At 37.5% G+C, this 17,186-nt stretch overlaps 2 protein-coding genes across 3 annotated transcripts in view; one reads left to right on the top strand and one right to left on the bottom strand.

Moving 5' to 3' along the window:
* slc9a3.1 (solute carrier family 9 member A3, tandem duplicate 1) overlaps window positions 1–5,700 on the bottom strand; it is a gene marked incomplete at its 3' end in the record, with an annotated part of 17,775 nt that extends 12,075 nt beyond the window's left edge. The window contains 1 exon segment of the mRNA XM_035681784.1: window positions 5,240–5,700. Within this exon segment, the coding sequence (XP_035537677.1) occupies window positions 5,240–5,549 (310 nt within the window). The 5' untranslated portion in view covers window positions 5,550–5,700.
* Window positions 5,701–12,355: 6,655 nt separating this feature from the next.
* Window positions 12,356–17,186, top strand: part of lipea (lipase, hormone-sensitive a) — an 11,070-nt gene continuing 6,239 nt past the window's right edge. The window contains exons 1-4 of one of the 2 annotated variants that reach the window (XM_035681789.1): window positions 12,356–12,433; window positions 15,269–15,516; window positions 16,470–16,754; window positions 16,978–17,068. In XM_035681789.1, coding sequence (XP_035537682.1) covers window positions 12,424–12,433; window positions 15,269–15,516; window positions 16,470–16,754; window positions 16,978–17,068 — 634 coding nt within the window. In that variant the 5' untranslated portion in view covers window positions 12,356–12,423. Of the gene's footprint in view, window positions 12,434–12,501; window positions 12,689–15,268; window positions 15,517–16,469; window positions 16,755–16,977; window positions 17,069–17,186 lie in introns of those variants that run through there. The other variant, XM_035681790.1, reaches the window with a different exon arrangement.

Genomic DNA, 17,186 nt, shown 5'->3' with positions numbered 1-17,186 from the left:
GTGTGTGTGTGGTGTATGTGGGAGTGAGGGAGTAAGTGATGGAGCAGAGGTCATGTGATACATGTTGAACGAATACCTGTGTGTGCTACTAAGAAGGAACATTTCCACTGGGTTCCTCTCACAGCTTTGGGCTTAGTAATGATTGACACTGACGTTACTCAACCCTGGTTAAAGACTCCCAGTGCCTTGACGTCAGAGAAATTAGAAAACTGTCTACTTGCAGTCCCTAAATAAACTACTACTATGAAGTAATGAAGCTATGTTCCAGTTAACAAGATTATTCCTTGTTTTTTTTTTGACTGTCAATAAATCCAATGGAAAGACTGAAATACCTGTTATATCTTATTCTTCTGTACCATATAGCTCCATTGTTGTCCGAACTATTAAAAGTACACTATTGAACTGGGTGACATGTTCCTTCATTTTGATGAACATGGGCCCTGTAGTTTAATCTCTCAGTCCCAATGTGGTAAATACCGTACTATAGCACCAAGTCTGTCTGTATCAAATGCAGTATTTACTCTTGTTTGAGTAACATTTACTATAAACTACAGTTTCCAGCTGTTTCAGGAAATGATTGAGCCTTTAAAAGAATGAAACAGTATATTTGTGAGACATTATCAAAGATGTATGTGTTCAGTAGTAATCAATGGGCTTGAGTGCCATAGACAGAGCAGAGAAGATCGGAAAGTATTAAGAGAATTTTTGATTTATTTAACTCTAACTATAGCTCAAATTTATATTATATCATATTATATTAATTACTAATGTTTAATAATTCACTTAACTAGCTCTAAACAATGTTCTTGTCCTTGAGGGAAACCAATAAAGCTGAGTCATCTGTATATAAAAAAAGGTTATATTTGTAAACATATTTAATACTATTATATGTGTTTAACAGAAAGAGCAAAGGACCTAGGACATTTCCCTGTGGCACACCATAACTGATTTCTCTAGCCTCAGATAAAGTATTGTTAATAATAGACACACACATTGTTGGTCTTGGTCTTTTTGTGAGATTTGTTGACTATAAGAAGAATATGTACAGCCATATCCTTACAGTTTTAAAAAGGAAGTAATATCTGGTCTGTGAACGGTTAGAACACAAAAATCCCTCCAGAGTGAAGGCTGATTAGCCTACATTGTGAAATGGACTCTCCTCCTGTAAATACTGTACTTACTCCCCGCATTATGATCTGCATGTTGTTTGGCCAATAGTCCCATACTGTTTGAGCAGGACAAGGGACAATAGCCTCATTGGTAAGATGAACTGGTTTAATGATTTGATACGCCAGCTCTCACACAAGCACAGGTGTGAACCACTATGTCTCCACTAAGAGCTTTATGTAAGCCACAAAAGCTCTACCTTTCTAAATTTAAGGAGGATGTATTGGCAGAAATGGAATATAATATGTTTGTTTTCATTTGTGTATAATCACCTGACTAAAGGAATTGTTGTTGTGTTTTACCTTAGAATAAGCTGTTTTGGAGAACCCTGATAGCTCACCTGGTATTGCTGGCTACCTGTCTCTCTTCAACTTTCCTATCCAAGACAGGCAAAAAAAAAAAAATATATATATATTATAAAAGAAGAAAGCTGTGTTTATCTACAGATGCCATGGGTCGGCTTTCATATAATCTGCTTTGTTGAACCACCATGTTTCTACAGTAGCCCAGAACAGTAAACCAAACACTGACTGAAGCCTTCACAAGTTTCACGACCATCATAGTTTCTTCTACACATATCACACAGCCCGTCAAATACAGACCATCTTCAGTTAGTTGCCATCTGCAACTTCACCACTAGATGCCACTGAAATCCTACACACTGGTCCTTTAATATAATTCAGCATAATGTTTAACGACCAGAACTAAGTTTGGTCTATAGAATAATGAAAGCAGCTTTATGTCCAATAGACCTCTTGTTGGTTTCTGGTGTGATCTATAAATACTGTAAATCATCCAACATTTAGCTGCACAGCCTGCACAGTCACGCATGACGCCCCCTGTTCAACCCTATTAACTAATGACCTAATATATCTCGCTTAACAGCGGCTGGCCTTTAACTTAAACCTTTCAATCATTCCAAATTGGCCACAGCTCTGTGCACACCTGTAAATGAGAGGTCAACTTCATGGTGAAAACAAGAGGTCATATTAAGGTTGTTTCCAGACTGGGAGGTGCAGTAGTTACTGTTTGTCAAGCAGCTGTGAAAAAACTATTTTTATGAAATGTGTCATTTGTGACCTTTACATTTGACTACATGTTCTTTTCAAATGAGTAAAACAAGACAATGAACTTAAATTACAACATTATGAGGGTGGACCTATTGGGAGTGAAAAGACAGTGTCAGAGACACTGAGAGTAAAAGGTAAATGGACTGCTAGTCTTAATATACGTCATATTCAGTCATGCAAGGTGTCAACTGGTTATTAATAACCAATCCTGTTCACACACATTCACTGACAGCACAGCATCAGGAGCAATTTAGGGTTCAGTATGTTGCTCAAGGACACTTCAAGATGTAGTTAGTGAGGCCATGACCTGAAATTAACCTAAAACGTCTGAAATGTGTAATAATTCCAGTCTGATGATACAAAATGTTTTAATGCACTGACTGACAGGTGAAAATGAAGCTTTCCAGACCATGAAGGACACATAAACCTGCATTTCTTGTCCATTGTCCTTCAATTAGCGCAGAGCTGAGGAAGTTGACTGCAGTTAGGAGGATATAAGAAAGCAAGCATTGTAAATCTGTAAAGAGGAAATAAAATCTGTAGAAAGAAGGTCCCTTTGTCTGCACTTAAGTAAACTATGTAGAGTCAACATTTATAGCGTGCACATATTATTTGTGTTTTGATTACTTTGTTCCACTTCCTTTAAAAATAAATGTATACTCTTAACAAGAAGTTTCCAGTTTCTAAACATATTTAGTAGTCTTATTATCTCTAAAGTGTCTAAATTTAATCCCTATGTGAAATAACAAACTTAATAGAGGTGTCTTCTAATCCTTGCGTAAATGTTTGCCCTATACTCAGCCTTTTTTCTTTCTAATATTTTTGTTTAAACAATTTCGAGTGTGAACTTTTACCTCAAGGTAAAAGTGTGGTGATTTTGAAATATGTTGTCTTTTGTGATCTTTTTAATTCAAGAAATTTGCTAAAGGCCTGTACTTGCTAATCAGTTTTTAGATTTAAATAAACTATGTTGAGTCAAGTATTTAACTTTTCACCAGAACTCAAAAGACAAATGTCAGTAGCTGTAGAAACCTTCTGCTAAAATCATTTCTAACATCTCTTTGGTCATTAATAAATTAATAATCTCTTGTGCAAGTTACTGTCAGTGCAAACACAGCTGTAACATTTTTCTGCACAGAAGCAGCACAGATTAACACTGAAGCTGCCAAAACTGACTTATCTAGTGTAACTATTTGCAGACTTTAAAAAAAAGTTAGCTAGTGTCCTATTTCATTTTTTGTCATTTCCTGCATCATATACTGACAACCACAGTCCCATATTTATGTCACTGGAGGTGTAAACACATGCACACTCATTCATTTACATTGTCCACAGTGCCGCAACACATTTACGTGTGTTGTTTTTACATGAAATACTAATGATCATGTTCTGTGATCACAACAAGACAAGACAAGAAATGAGGCTTCATCTGGTGAAATATCTAACAGAGGTCAAACTCTCTTTAGGCCCCCATTTGTGTCCCATTTGTGATTTCATAAGTGTATTTCATCCAGGTCCAATTAAAGAATTAAAAACAACATTTTTTTAATTCATACATATTTTATATACCCAGTTGCAACCAAACCCTAAATTTTGGAATGAGTGAATGGATGAATAAAATGAGAAAGATACCCTAAATATCTGCTTTGTGGCAATGCTGGATTTAATTAAATATACATAATCAGATACTCGACCATTGACTACATGCAACTAACTTGCCATTTACAAATCACTCCATCAGCCACACAACGCAACCAATGCCAGACCAACAACGCACAGCCATTTGAATGCTGCCGCCTAAAACACCATATCACAATACATTTCATAAATTTAGCTCTGTGTTGTGATGGGATGTTTCAATTATAAGCTAACGTTAACTAGTTGATACTGTACATGGAGGCGTGTAAAAATCAGTCCACAGGCAACCGAGAAAGTCAGGTACGGTCTCCTTTTTTTAAATTACGTTACAACCCGTTCACACATTGGCAATAAAAGTGTTTCATGTATAAAAATAATACGTACAGTGCTTCAGAATCTTACATATGGAAACTTTAAAGCGTCTACATAAAACTTGAATTATGTGTTTATGTTGATTCTGGCGCCCCCCCGTGGACAAAAGCGGTAGTGTTTCCACTGCCTTGTTTCATTGATTTCAAGGGGACTGCGACCCCGTAGGGATTAACAATAATTATATAGAAATAGTCAATCTCACTGCATGTTCTTGTTTGTTTACATAGAGGCACTTTTCAGGGGGAATTAATCTATATATTCACTGATATAAGAGGGATGGATACACTTATTATAATTCAAAACAAATCAACAAGATCACAAACTCCAGCTTCCAATGAACAGTTCAATGAACACTTAAAAAAACCCGACATAATAACCTCCATGAAGGCAGGATTTGTATCAGGACTGTTGTATTACGTAGACTGAATTAGTTTTTGCGTGGTGTATCAAATAAACTGGTTATAATACATTTCATTTATATAACGCTCTTCACGATACTTAACGGCACTTTACATGAGCTCAAATCATCATCAACAACACAATAACTGTGTGTATTATTAGCTTTTAAAAATCAACTACCCAACAGTATAAAAGTAGTTAAAATTAGCTCCACCTCAACACGCTGCAACATTAAAATACTTACATGTTAGTACATCATTAATAAAAATCCAATATATGAGAAAATACGATTTTAAAAGGAGCAATTCTTCATATTATTTTTACGTTTGATACTTCAAATTGAGTTTGCTTATAATACTTTTGAGTGAAATTATAAATGCAAGACTTTCACTTGTAATAGAGTACACTGTATTTATACTTTGACTTAACTAAAGAATCTAAGTACCACCCTTACCTGGAAGTGTTAATTCTGCCCTCTATCAATCTACCCTCAATCAAATGTTACCCCTAATGAAGCCACTCCAACACATTTATCAAAAATATGTCTCTAAGGACAGATCAGTCTTCCATGGACAAGAAATGTTAGGACTTACCGAGTTTGCAGAGCCAGCTGACCAGGACCCAGAGGGCCACCAGATACGGGGTAGAAACATGTTTCCACTTCCAGGTCACAATAGGTAGAGTTGTGATGGGCCCTCCTTCATGACCACTCTCCCCATGTGTGGTATCCCCACCTGTCACACCGCCTGGGTGCGTCCCATGCTCGGAGCCCGAGCCTGAGGTGGTCCCGTGATCACTGCTCGCTGTGGTGACGTGTTCTGTGGTTTCACTTGCCAGGCTCGGGTTTGTGGACACCATCAGCACCATGCAGAGGAAAAGTGCAAATTGCCAAGTAGCTGCCATGTTTGGGGAAAAATTGCTCCACAAACTCTTAAGCAGCTGTTATGTAGGTTGAGTCAAGTGCTTAGGTCAACCTCAGATCGTGTGTGAGTCTTTCCATTCCTCGTCTGTGTGTCCTTCTCGCTCAGGTCTACATCTTTATGTAAGCTGAGCATTGTGGCCTCTCTGCTTTCCTCTCTGGCAAGGATACAGATTTTTACAGCAGGTGAAGCTCAGCCCATCCTGATGCTAGTCTCCACCCACTTTGTACCCAGATCAGCTAGTTTGGCCACTTTACTCAGTGGAAGATTTGATGCTCTCCTCCTTTCTTTATTGGCTGTAAATGCTTTATACACTTCTCACTGAGAATAAACCTTTTGTGCAAAATGTATTGTAAAATTTTAAAGGCAACCCCTTTGTTGGATTCCTTGTACTTTTAAAGTCCTTTTACAAACAAATTTCAAGGAATCCTGTTGTTGTCACATATAAGAATTTAATATGAGCTTAGTTAAAGTGGGTGGTATATTTCTCCATTTAAAAAAAATATATATATAATTACATCCCACATCTTATTTCGACCATGAATTCTACTTTTACCTGTCCGGTTAAGGGGTCACTGCTTTCCTGGGTCCAGACCTTTGCATCCGCCCACTCCACCAAGTTGACTGATTCTGGTCTGATATTAAGAGACTTATTCACTTACACTTTAACTTCATCTAATTTCTTTTTTATCTTAAGACAAGAAACTGTAGTTAGAAAAGCGCTTATCCAAACAGACAAACAGCGTTGTAGTCAAACGTTGTCGAGCTGTACACTGGAACCAATGATCAAGGATTAATTTTACATAGAGGCAATGTTTTCCCAGATTCGCGTATAGTGTCTATTTGAAAATCAATTACTAAAAGGAAACAATTAATTAACTAGAAGAGTGCACTCAGATGAGTGCAGATCTCCGACAACCAACGGAAGTTTGTGTTTTTTGTATAATATAGTCTCAGTTTGATTTAAGATGCATAATAATATTGTAACCAAGCGTCCTGGGTTCACCTGACTCTATAAACTTAATAAGGAAGCAATAAACGGTACCATAAGTCCAAACTTCTCAATTTAAACATTAATTATTTAGAACATAATAACAGTGCAACAGATGTAGAACAGATGTTGCATGCATGTCCCAGTGGAAGTTATTCAGCAGGTTAATGTTTTTGCATTGAGCCGATTAGATCAACAATTAACCAGTATCATGTTCAATTCCTCAAGTTTATAATGAAAACAATGAAAATCACTTCCGAGTGTTAATACATTGTATTATTTATAGTGGACATTTTCAATTCAGTTTTAATTGTAATCATAAAACAAGTTTACTCTGTATAAAGTGATTAACAATTCCCACATAAACATCACACTTGGTTAAGCTGGTAACAATTCATGCAGCCTGTTGTGAGAGGTTGCAGGGAGACGGGAGAGTTACTTTCCCTGTTAAACCCTGCAGGTTTTTTAGCAGAAATATAAAAATATAACACACATTTCAGGTATATTCACCTGCATTTTTTACCTTCACTTTTACTTTTAAATGTTCAAACTGAGAGCTTGTTTTAAAACTGTCTAATAGTCCCATAGCTTTTGTTATCTACCTCTATCTCTATGTAAACAATGAAACCAATGACATTTGTGAAATTATGTGATAAACAATACGATTAAAGGGCAAAAACAAGATCCAGGTTGTAAGAAAAACATAATTTTCTATTAAACACCTAATGAAACTAATTCTATGTGGATTGACTGTTGTCATCTTAACCAGGATTTTCTGGAAGAGCAAATATACTTGCCACCTCCCTGTCTAAATAAAGAATAATAAATCAATAGAATAAACAGAGACCTCCTACTGGTGACTTCCTTCAGTGAAACAGACCCTTCTGTCCCTCACTGTATCCTTGTCTTTTGGCGACTATCACTGTGTGTATTTCTTAGTGTTTTACATATATTAAGTATCGAATGATATGAGAACAGGAAGGCAGTTTGACCCACTTGTCTCCTTTACTGGAAAGGCGCGCCTGCACCCCCAACCTTCCCTCCTCATGCCCACAATGCACAACAGTGACTCTGTTGAGCCTTCATTGCCACTATACAGGTGTGTTTAGGTGACAGAGACTTGCAAATGAACCTTAGTTTGGACATGTTGTTTCTTTTCCATGAGTCGTTAATCAAGATTTGCCTCCCTGTTGGTCAAAATTCCCTTAGTTAAAATTTAAACAACCCTATCAGCTCCTATTCTCATTGGAGGGAACCTCGGGATACTTTCTGGATAAGTCAGGGCAGACATTTATGACATTGAGGAAATGTGCGATTAGTTCCTTTTGAGAAATTTTGTATGTGTTCCAAAGAACAAATGTCGAGATAAGAGAGTGTTAAAGGAAATATCTTCCAGATTTTTGTCCCATTGCCCTAGAGAGCTGGGGATGTTTAATGAGGAGGATAAACCTTGTCTGTATTTGCCTTTCAATAAATTACTGAAAGAGACTGAATTCTTAATCGGGTTCTCTTCAGTTGAACATGAATCTATAAAGAAGATGAAGAATATATATAAAGAAATCCCTTGAAATCTCCAAACACACTTGTCCTCTTTCTTCCGCTCTTGTTATTATTAGCTGCATTAAGCAGAAAATAAGACTCATCTTAACACATCAAACCACACTGAAACCTGCACCGTCAGCTTGTGTTCTCTTCCGGGACACCAGCATGGACTTCAGCAGACCTGTTTGCACGGCAGCTCTGTTGACAGTTTATGAGTAAACTGGCTACATTGATTGCTTTCCTGTCTTATGATAGATCTGCCTGACCTGTGCCTAAGGTCAGTGGTAATCAGCGGATCTTTCTGAGGCCAGCAGCCACAGCAGATGTGCCTGTGGTTCTGACTTGACTTACTTGTTGAGAGGAACCAGATAAGACCGCCAGGGGTTATGGTATAAATTAAAGAAAAGAATGACCTAATGTTATTATATTTAGATTTACCTGAGTCACAAATGTAAGAAATCAACAATTTGTAGTGAAATTATGAATGTGAAGTGTTTTTATGATTAGTCAGTAATTTTATTCCACAACCAACACAAGAAAAATAATCAACAAATCTGATATGTCATTAGTTTTGTCAGTATTTTGTTTCAAACCCAAATATTGAAAACATTTCAAATCTGACCTGATGATAAAATCATCTATAAATTATAAATCAGAGGCTCACCAAAGTTATTACAAATGATCCTGACAATGAATCTAATTTATCTACCCAAAAGTTGTTGAGACATTTCACATAAAAGCACAAATCTCAGCCTCATGGTGGAGATTCAGGGCCTCATAAGTGTCATGTACAAGATTTCCAATCCATCTGTTAGACGTTGAGATATTTAACTGTATGAGTGAAAACTCTAACCTGCAGGTGGCGCTAGATGAAAAATCAGGATATCATCAAAATAAGTCAGGGATTCATCCTCTGGACATCGTGAATATCTGCACAACATCTCATAGCAATCCACATTAAAACCATACAGTATATTGTCAAAGGGCATACTGTGAACTCAGTGACTGCATGTTTGCCAATCAATTAATGAGACGATATACAGAAAATAATTGTTTCAGGCAAAAATTAGAAACATTCTCTGGTTCCAGCTTCGGAAATATGACGAGTTGCTGCTTTTATTCATCATATATGATCATACATTGAATATCTTTTGGTTTGTGACTGTTGATCGGACAAAAGAAACACTCTGAAGACGTCACAGCGGGCAGTAAAAAAAGCCTTCGATAACATTACTCAACATTTCCTGACATCTTATACAGTTATAAGAGTTATAGTCGTGTCTTAACAATAGTGTTTAAGGGCCATACCTGCAGCTCTGGGATTGTATGTACACATAGCCAACTGTGCACACAGTAGAAACACGCAGTGCCACACAAAGCTCAGACACCACCTGACTATAGTATGTCACATAGATTTAAGAACGGACCGTGTAAACTGATCGTTGTGAGAACTTATTGTGATAGGAACGTTTACGGCGAAGAATGAGTCACAGAGAGGAAGCATAAGCATCAGAGAAAGTCAAAGAGATAAAAACCTAACTGGAATTTCCCTCATTTCCCCAAATAATACCTCATTGATTGATTTGGCATGCTTGTATCTTTTAATAAATATCAAGGAAAAGCCCAATGACTCTGCTTTTTTATTCACGCTCACAAACCCTCCACGCAATTAATATTGTTGTGAGAAAGGAGAGCGAGGAGGTCTTAAGTAGTCTGACACTTGGCACAACAAATACAACTGTATTTTTCAGGGTTAGGGTTACCCTAATCCTACTATATGTAGCTGTTTAGTAAAAGTCACTGCAAGTTCGTCTGCCTCGCAGTCTGTTTGTGGTGTCAAATTACAGAGGAGAGGATGTTAAATAAGAGCAGGAAACCTGCATGGACATCAGTCAGATGAAGGACATGTTTAGGTTTACTGTTCAAGTAAGTAACACAGAAATGTTGAGCCAACATAAGATCACTGAGGTGACCTTTGATTTGTGCACCAATCTGGTATTATTAAGCTTGTACAGCCCCTATAGTTTATTATAACTGAGGAAAAGGGGATGTCTGCAATATAAAAATACAGAATACTGTTGACACAAAGTCGTATCAGCGCCTTAATGCTGCATTACACACAGAAAGTGACCACAACAACTTTGGTACTGTACACTCAAGTATCACCACCACACCCAATATATCATTTAACACCTGATAGATTCTGCAGACATGAGTCAGCTTAAATTTTTTTTTTTTTCAGAAAGGTCATAACAGACCATAAGATTTGTCACTTGCCACAGAAATGCATCAGTTCATTCAGGATATCTTCTGTTTTAACATTGTTGATTGGTGTGAGGAAACCGTCAGCCTTCCTTTGTGATGCTGCTCAAAGAGACAACAGAGCAAACAGAGGAGAAAAAGTTTAAAGATTGTCAAAATAACACACCTGAATTGACTCTTTATTAAAGAGTTATTTTACAGACTTTACAGACATGGTGAGATGTAAATATGAGATGCACTTGCAGTTTTTCACCTATTTACATGCATTTATTCTATTATTTAACTATTCCAGACAGCTATTACGAAAACGCAAACATTTTTATTAAAAGTATTAGGCTTATAATTGTAATTATTAGGCTACTGAATAAAAGCCCGTGTGGCTGTAAGAGCATTAAACTCCAAGCACTCTTAAACAGCTAAACTTAATTCATGTCCAGAGTGCTGCAAGTGATCTGACGGCCACTAGAGACTCCCATAACCTCGTCACATACGCACAATAAAAAGAGAATAATCAATATATGATACAAGCACAAGTCTCCATTACTGTTAAAAACCACAGGTGTAAACAAAGTGAAAGATTAATGATGCTTCAGTTTCGAGCTCACAGTGACACTATTGTGGCTTACTGGGACACTTGAATAGAAGAAAGCTTTAATATAATGTTCTTAGTAACGCCTGTGCTTTGTCTGCTATGTGAAAAAGGAAACTTCAATAAGACAGTAGCTTAACATTACATTAAAACTATTCACTTTCTACTACAGTCTTGTCCTGCAAAGTACGCAGTTAAAACAATCAAAGAGCTAATAATAAAAGGCCATCAGGTAGAATAAAACACTGAATTTGTCTAAAAACGAGGCCTATTAAGTAGTTAAGATTGTTAAAAATAGAAAGAAAAACACAGAGAATTGTGTAAAAAGTTCACATTATCAATCATATCTGGTGCAATATTTTAAAATCTGTTCAATTCAAATCCCTCGTTTTACAAAAACTTCCTGCAGTTATTGTGTTCACTATTTAGGATCACTGTACAATTTATTGGTATGTTGAATATAATATGAAATATCCATACTATATGTCAGTAAGTGAGGGGTCGGCAGGTTACTCAATGATAGAAAAGGACTGTATTTAATGGGGGGAAATATCTCAGATAAAAACTCCAATAAATGATTATTTAACATCTAAACTTTTAAGACCTGAACACAAGATATTGTCACATAGCCTACTAAACAGCATTGTCCTGTATTAAACATGTATGCAGGTAAAACAACCAATAGGCCCTAAAAAAGAGGCCTTTTAAATAGTTAAAGATTGTTAAAAACAGAAAGAAAATACATAATACAGACAGAGAACTGTATAAAAACGTCCATAAAATATCAGAAATAGATGTTAATTGTACAATGTATCAGTTATTCTGCACTGTTATTGTTATAATATTAAATATAATGTGAAATAGCCATGTCCTGTATTAAAAAATGTATGCAGTTAAAACAACCAAAGAGCTAATTATAAAGCATCAGATAGAATAAAACACTGAATTTATCTAAAAAAAGTAGTTAAAATTTGTTAAAAACAGAAAGAAAATACATAATACAGACACAGAATTGTATAAAAACGTCCATAAAATATGAGAAATGTAGGTTAAGTGTACAGTGTATCAGTTATTCTGCACTGTTATTGTTATAATATTAAATATAATGTGAAATATCGATTATAGTCAGCTAGTGAGGGGTCGTCAGTTGATTAAATGATAGAAAAGGGGTCCCTGAAGGAAAAAGGTTGCAGTAAATGACTTGTATTTAATGGGGCTGAACTATCTCCAGCTTTAATAAACAGGAATTTCTAACATTTCGTCAACAAAACACGAAGATAAATCACAATAAAACACTTTAATGAACACTTTTAAAAACAATAACAAGTGCGTTAGCCGACCTGTTGACTCGCGCTAACGGCCACTAGGGCGCGCGGCCACGGCTGCCTGCAACGGCCGCGTCTCGCGCTCCGTCACGTCGATGACGTCACCCAGCGTTCTGCGGGACAAACCGGCGGAACAGCACGGAAGAGGATGCGGGTCGGTACGTAAAAACGCACATTTTAAAACGCACACAGCGGCTTTGTGCGTTATTCACAGCTTCGCGTACGAATGTCAAACGGCGCCCTTGTGTTTTAGCGTGTTGTTGTTGTCGTTGTCGTCGTTGTCGTTGTACGCGGCTCTTCTTAAAAACGGGAAGCAACAGTGCGATCGATGCCTAACTTCGGTGTGGTTGAAGTTGCTGCTCGTTAGCTTCAGCAGCCACCGAAACATGTTGACAGGGAAGTTTCATGTGAAGGTATGTGCACGTTGTAAAAGAGTGGGGGGGACGGGACGGGACGGGACGAGAAAACACCTTAAAATGCTCCAAACCCCCGACGAGAGGCGAGTTTTCCCCTCTTACAGTAGGAGAAGCTGATATCTGTGCTGTAAACTGAGCTCAGGTTGGATAGTGACGGAGAGGTGACCCTGGGTACAGGGTTACGTCATTCATCAGCTGTTTTTGCTGGCTGCCTTTTTTTATTTATTTGTTTGTTTTTATTTATTTATTTATTATTTGGGGTCAATGGGTGAGATTCAGGGGACAAAGGGATTAAAGTACTGAGTTACCCGACAGAAACAGAAAACAGAAGTGCATCTTGTGGACTGGATCAGTTAAAATCTGCTGTACTTTGTAAAACAGTAACGTAAATCATTAAAAACGTAAATACAGTCATTGCTGTGCACACTGTGTATCCTACTACCTCATGTACATTTAAAAAAAACCTGCAGGTAAATATTTATTCCAGCATATTTGCACTCTGTCAACATTTTTATTGTTTTTCTTTGTTTGTATATTTATACACACACATACATATATATATAATAGTACATAGATGTACAATGAGAGCAGTGTAACGCCGGAGTCAAATTCCTTGTATGTGTGCACCAATACGCACATATCTGACTATTTAATTTATTTTAGCATTATAATGACAAAGCAGAATTTGGAGGGTTACTTTAAAATCCTTATAATTCTTTACAATTACTAGTTACCTGTTAAAACATTGAAGTCAGTAAGTATTGAAATACGAAATAACAGATGGTTGGGTTTAGTCTTTTCATTGGATGTGTTGACAAGAAGAAAAATGTCGACAAAATCTGATATTTACAGTCAGCTGATAACATAAACTTAGATTTACCTTTTAATAAATACACATTTTACAGTCGAAGACCATTTCTAAATCGCCGCAAACATCTGTTATTTACCGACAGCGCGCCACGCAATGCAAAGAAAAGCATTAAGACTATAATTTAAAAACACAAGGAACAGGAAAATACATTTTAAAATAAATTAAATTAAGTGAAATACAAAAAAAACAAAAAACAATCCAAGCAAAAGGACAAAATGCAGTCAGAGATAATAAGACTGACTGACTGATCACTTTATCTGTACAGCGACAGAATCATCTCACGGTTTAATGCAGATTTCTCAAAAGAACATCCAGTTATTGGACCCGGCATGTTGCTGCAGCCATAAACCTAAACAGGCCGCCCTTTGAGACACTGACTACTGAGCAGAAATAGAAAAAACACAATCAAGCATGTGTCAAAACTGTGATAAAGCCTCTAGTGTTTTATGAGCATTGCCACATCGAGCAGAAAGTCCTGACTTCACTCTCCGGCTCCGGGCTGTGTACGCAGACAGCTGCTGTCGACACACAATTTGATTTAATTTCTACATGAACATACGCAGCCATGGCTTTATGGAGCTTTATGGAGCTACTGAGGAAGAGTCACTGTCCTATTTAGATCCTCTCTGGTGGGAAATGTACATTTATATTACAATATTTATATATTCTGGGCTGGTACACTTTCTGGAGAGTCGGCCGAGGACATTTAGATTTATAGGTCGAATGTGAAATGTCTGTTTTTGATAAATCCGACAAATTAAATACCCGACAAACTAATGTGCATTGTTACATTTACACCGATTTAAAGTGACATAAAACACTCAAACGTATCAAAGAGGTGGATGTTATAGTCCAAAACTCTGTTTCAGGCACAATTATTGATATTTGAGAGTTTAAAAAATCAGTTCGCAACAAATTGCCTGCTTTTATTATTTAAATAAACAAATCAAATACAAATAAATGTGTTTTTTTAAAAATAATTAACACCAATATATTTTCTTGGACGTTTAAAAAAACCACAGATGAATTGTGTTTCTGTTTGTGATGAACTAATATCAGTCAGTACTACTTCATCACAGGCTCTAACATATATCGGTGTTTAAATTATATCTCGCCAAAGCCTGAACGTCTGTAAACACACCTTAATATTATTTATTTGTAATGGAAGAGAGACACTTTGTGGATCAGTGTTAAGTTAATGTAGATAACAGCTAACTGACTTTAAGAGTGTTTTATTCATCCATAACTTACATTGTGTGTCTCATTAGAGCCCATCTTCAGGTATCGAGGAAGAGAGCAGATCAATGCAATCGATCTTACAATGGATGTGTGTGTGTTTGAGTCAGACATGATCTCTCTCTCTCTCTCTCTCTCTCTCTCTCTTTCTACACACACATATATAATAAATCCTCTCCAGTGTTTGACGCCGTCAGTCCGCTGGTTTCAAAGGGAACTTCAACCTTTGACCGTACAGATAAGAGCATAATCACCAAACCAATGAGCTGTCTTGCAGGAGATGAGCTCATCGAGATCTGTGTTTACTCTTCGGGTGATGGTCCCTTTTTTTCTTCGAGATGTTCAGCGCACGTCACATGACTGCTGTGTCACAACCACAGATATATATATATACACATATACGCTCACATACGTACACAGGAGGTGAAAGAAATCCCTCACCCTGCTGTCGTCTTGTCTTCCTCTCCCAGCCTCAGATATGGATTACAAGCTTGTGTTCGCAGCCTTGGAGACAGTATGCGAAGACGTCCTCTCCGTTATGTGTGGGCCTTCTGATTTCCCGTACGGCGCTGTTGCCAATCGCCTGGTCACGTGTATGAGACGGATTCAGGAGCACGGCCGAGCCCTGGAGCCCGTCGTCGGCAGCTTCACCGCCGTCTTCCACCATTACGACTTCGACGAAGAAACGCCTGGCAACGGTTACCGCACCCTGGTGAAGGTACGACTGATCCCACCGATACAAACAAAAACTTCTGTTTGATTTTAGCTTGTGGTTTCTTAGCAGTAGTGTTTTAAAGGTGTCACGTGTAATATTGTAGATTATTAAATCATTTTCTTGATTAATCTCTTGATCATTTGGTCCATAAAATAGTGAAAAATCCAATCCAACTTTATTTGTTGAGCACTTTAAAACAACCAAAGTTGACCAAAGTGCTGTACAGGAGAATAATAAAGACATAAACAGCTCAGCGTTGAGGTGCAGAACTACATATAAAATACAACAATAAATGAAAAGAGACATAAAACATGAGTAAAAAATAACAGCCACGCAATAAAAAGCAATCAAAATAAGAAATTAAATCAAGTAAATAAAGTCGACATCTTACTAGGTGTCAAAGGCCACAGAGAAGAGATGGATATTACCATTTTACCAAACCATAGATGACGCGCCAAATTGCGTGTTTCGACCAAAAAGATCCAGTTTACTGTAAGAGAAGATTAAAGGATAACTTCTGTATTTTTCAAACCAAAACACGTCCATTAAAAGTGCTTGTTTTTGCAAGAAAAAGCACTTTTAATGGACGTGTTCGGACGGTGCACGATTGACCGCGAGGATTACGTTGTAGCCCATTCAGCAGTTGCAGGCTGCGGTGCTCCCCATCAATACTGGACCGGAGAAATAACATCCAGGTTTCATAACAGCAGAGTTACCCTTTAAGAAAGCGTAAATGTATAAAACTGTCTCACTGGCTTTGTTTGTTTACAGTGACGTCTAAAATTAAATCTATCAGAGGATAAGATTATTCTGTATTTTCCTTATTGACAAAAATATCATTAAAAGACCTTTTAGTACTTCTGTACTAGTGAAATAATCTCCTCTATATCAAGCTTTACCTGATATTGTTTGGCCTTTAAATACCCAGTTGCATTGTCTTTCCTTCTCTCTTTCAGGTCTTCCTGTCTTGCCTTTTGCACATCATCCACAAAGGCCGTTACATTGCCTCTAACTACAACAGTGCCTTCTTCAGGGCGGACCACAATGCCTCTGAGATGGAGGCGTACTGCAGCGCTCTGTGCCAGCTGCGTGCCCTGCTGCACCTCGCCCAGCGGCTGATCAACGACAACGACTACGGCCAGCTGTACTCTCTTCAGGACGGGGACCTGAGCCGCAGGTTTGTGCAGGAGTACAGCTCCATGCACAAAGCCTGTTTCTATGGCCGCTGTCTGGGCTTTCAGGTTAGTTACTTCACAGCAGCTGCATTTATTTTTGTCCAGTTTGTAATGTGTTGGACTTCTCTCAGCAATTTGATTCAGATAACTGTGAATACAAATATCAGATCCCAAATAAGCAGTTTGGTATTCTTAAAACGTCTTTTTTTTTATAGCCAGTATGTGTCACTCGCCTTAGTTATTTAAAAACAAAGCTCTTTTATTAACCTTCAGTTGTTCTTTTTCACAGTTCTCACCGGCTCTGCGTCCGTTCCTCCAGACTGTTGTCATAAGCATGGTTTCATATGGAGAGACGTTTGGTAAACAGCAGTCTAGCTTGGGTCAGTCTCTTTTTGTCTGGTTTTGTCTGTGATGTTGTGGTATTATCGATAGAAGGTCCCGTTGTGGCCTTTTCACATCAAGTCAAGTCAACTCTATTGTCAGATGTGCTATACATGC

This window comes from Morone saxatilis, unplaced genomic scaffold (genome assembly GCF_004916995.1).
Source record: "Morone saxatilis isolate NCDOM2014 unplaced genomic scaffold, NCSU_SB_2.0 Contig9, whole genome shotgun sequence".
Classification (NCBI taxonomy): domain Eukaryota; kingdom Metazoa; phylum Chordata; class Actinopteri; family Moronidae; genus Morone; species Morone saxatilis.
The sequence above is the reverse complement of the archived record's forward strand: the minus strand, read 5'-3'. Positions and strand labels throughout refer to the sequence as shown.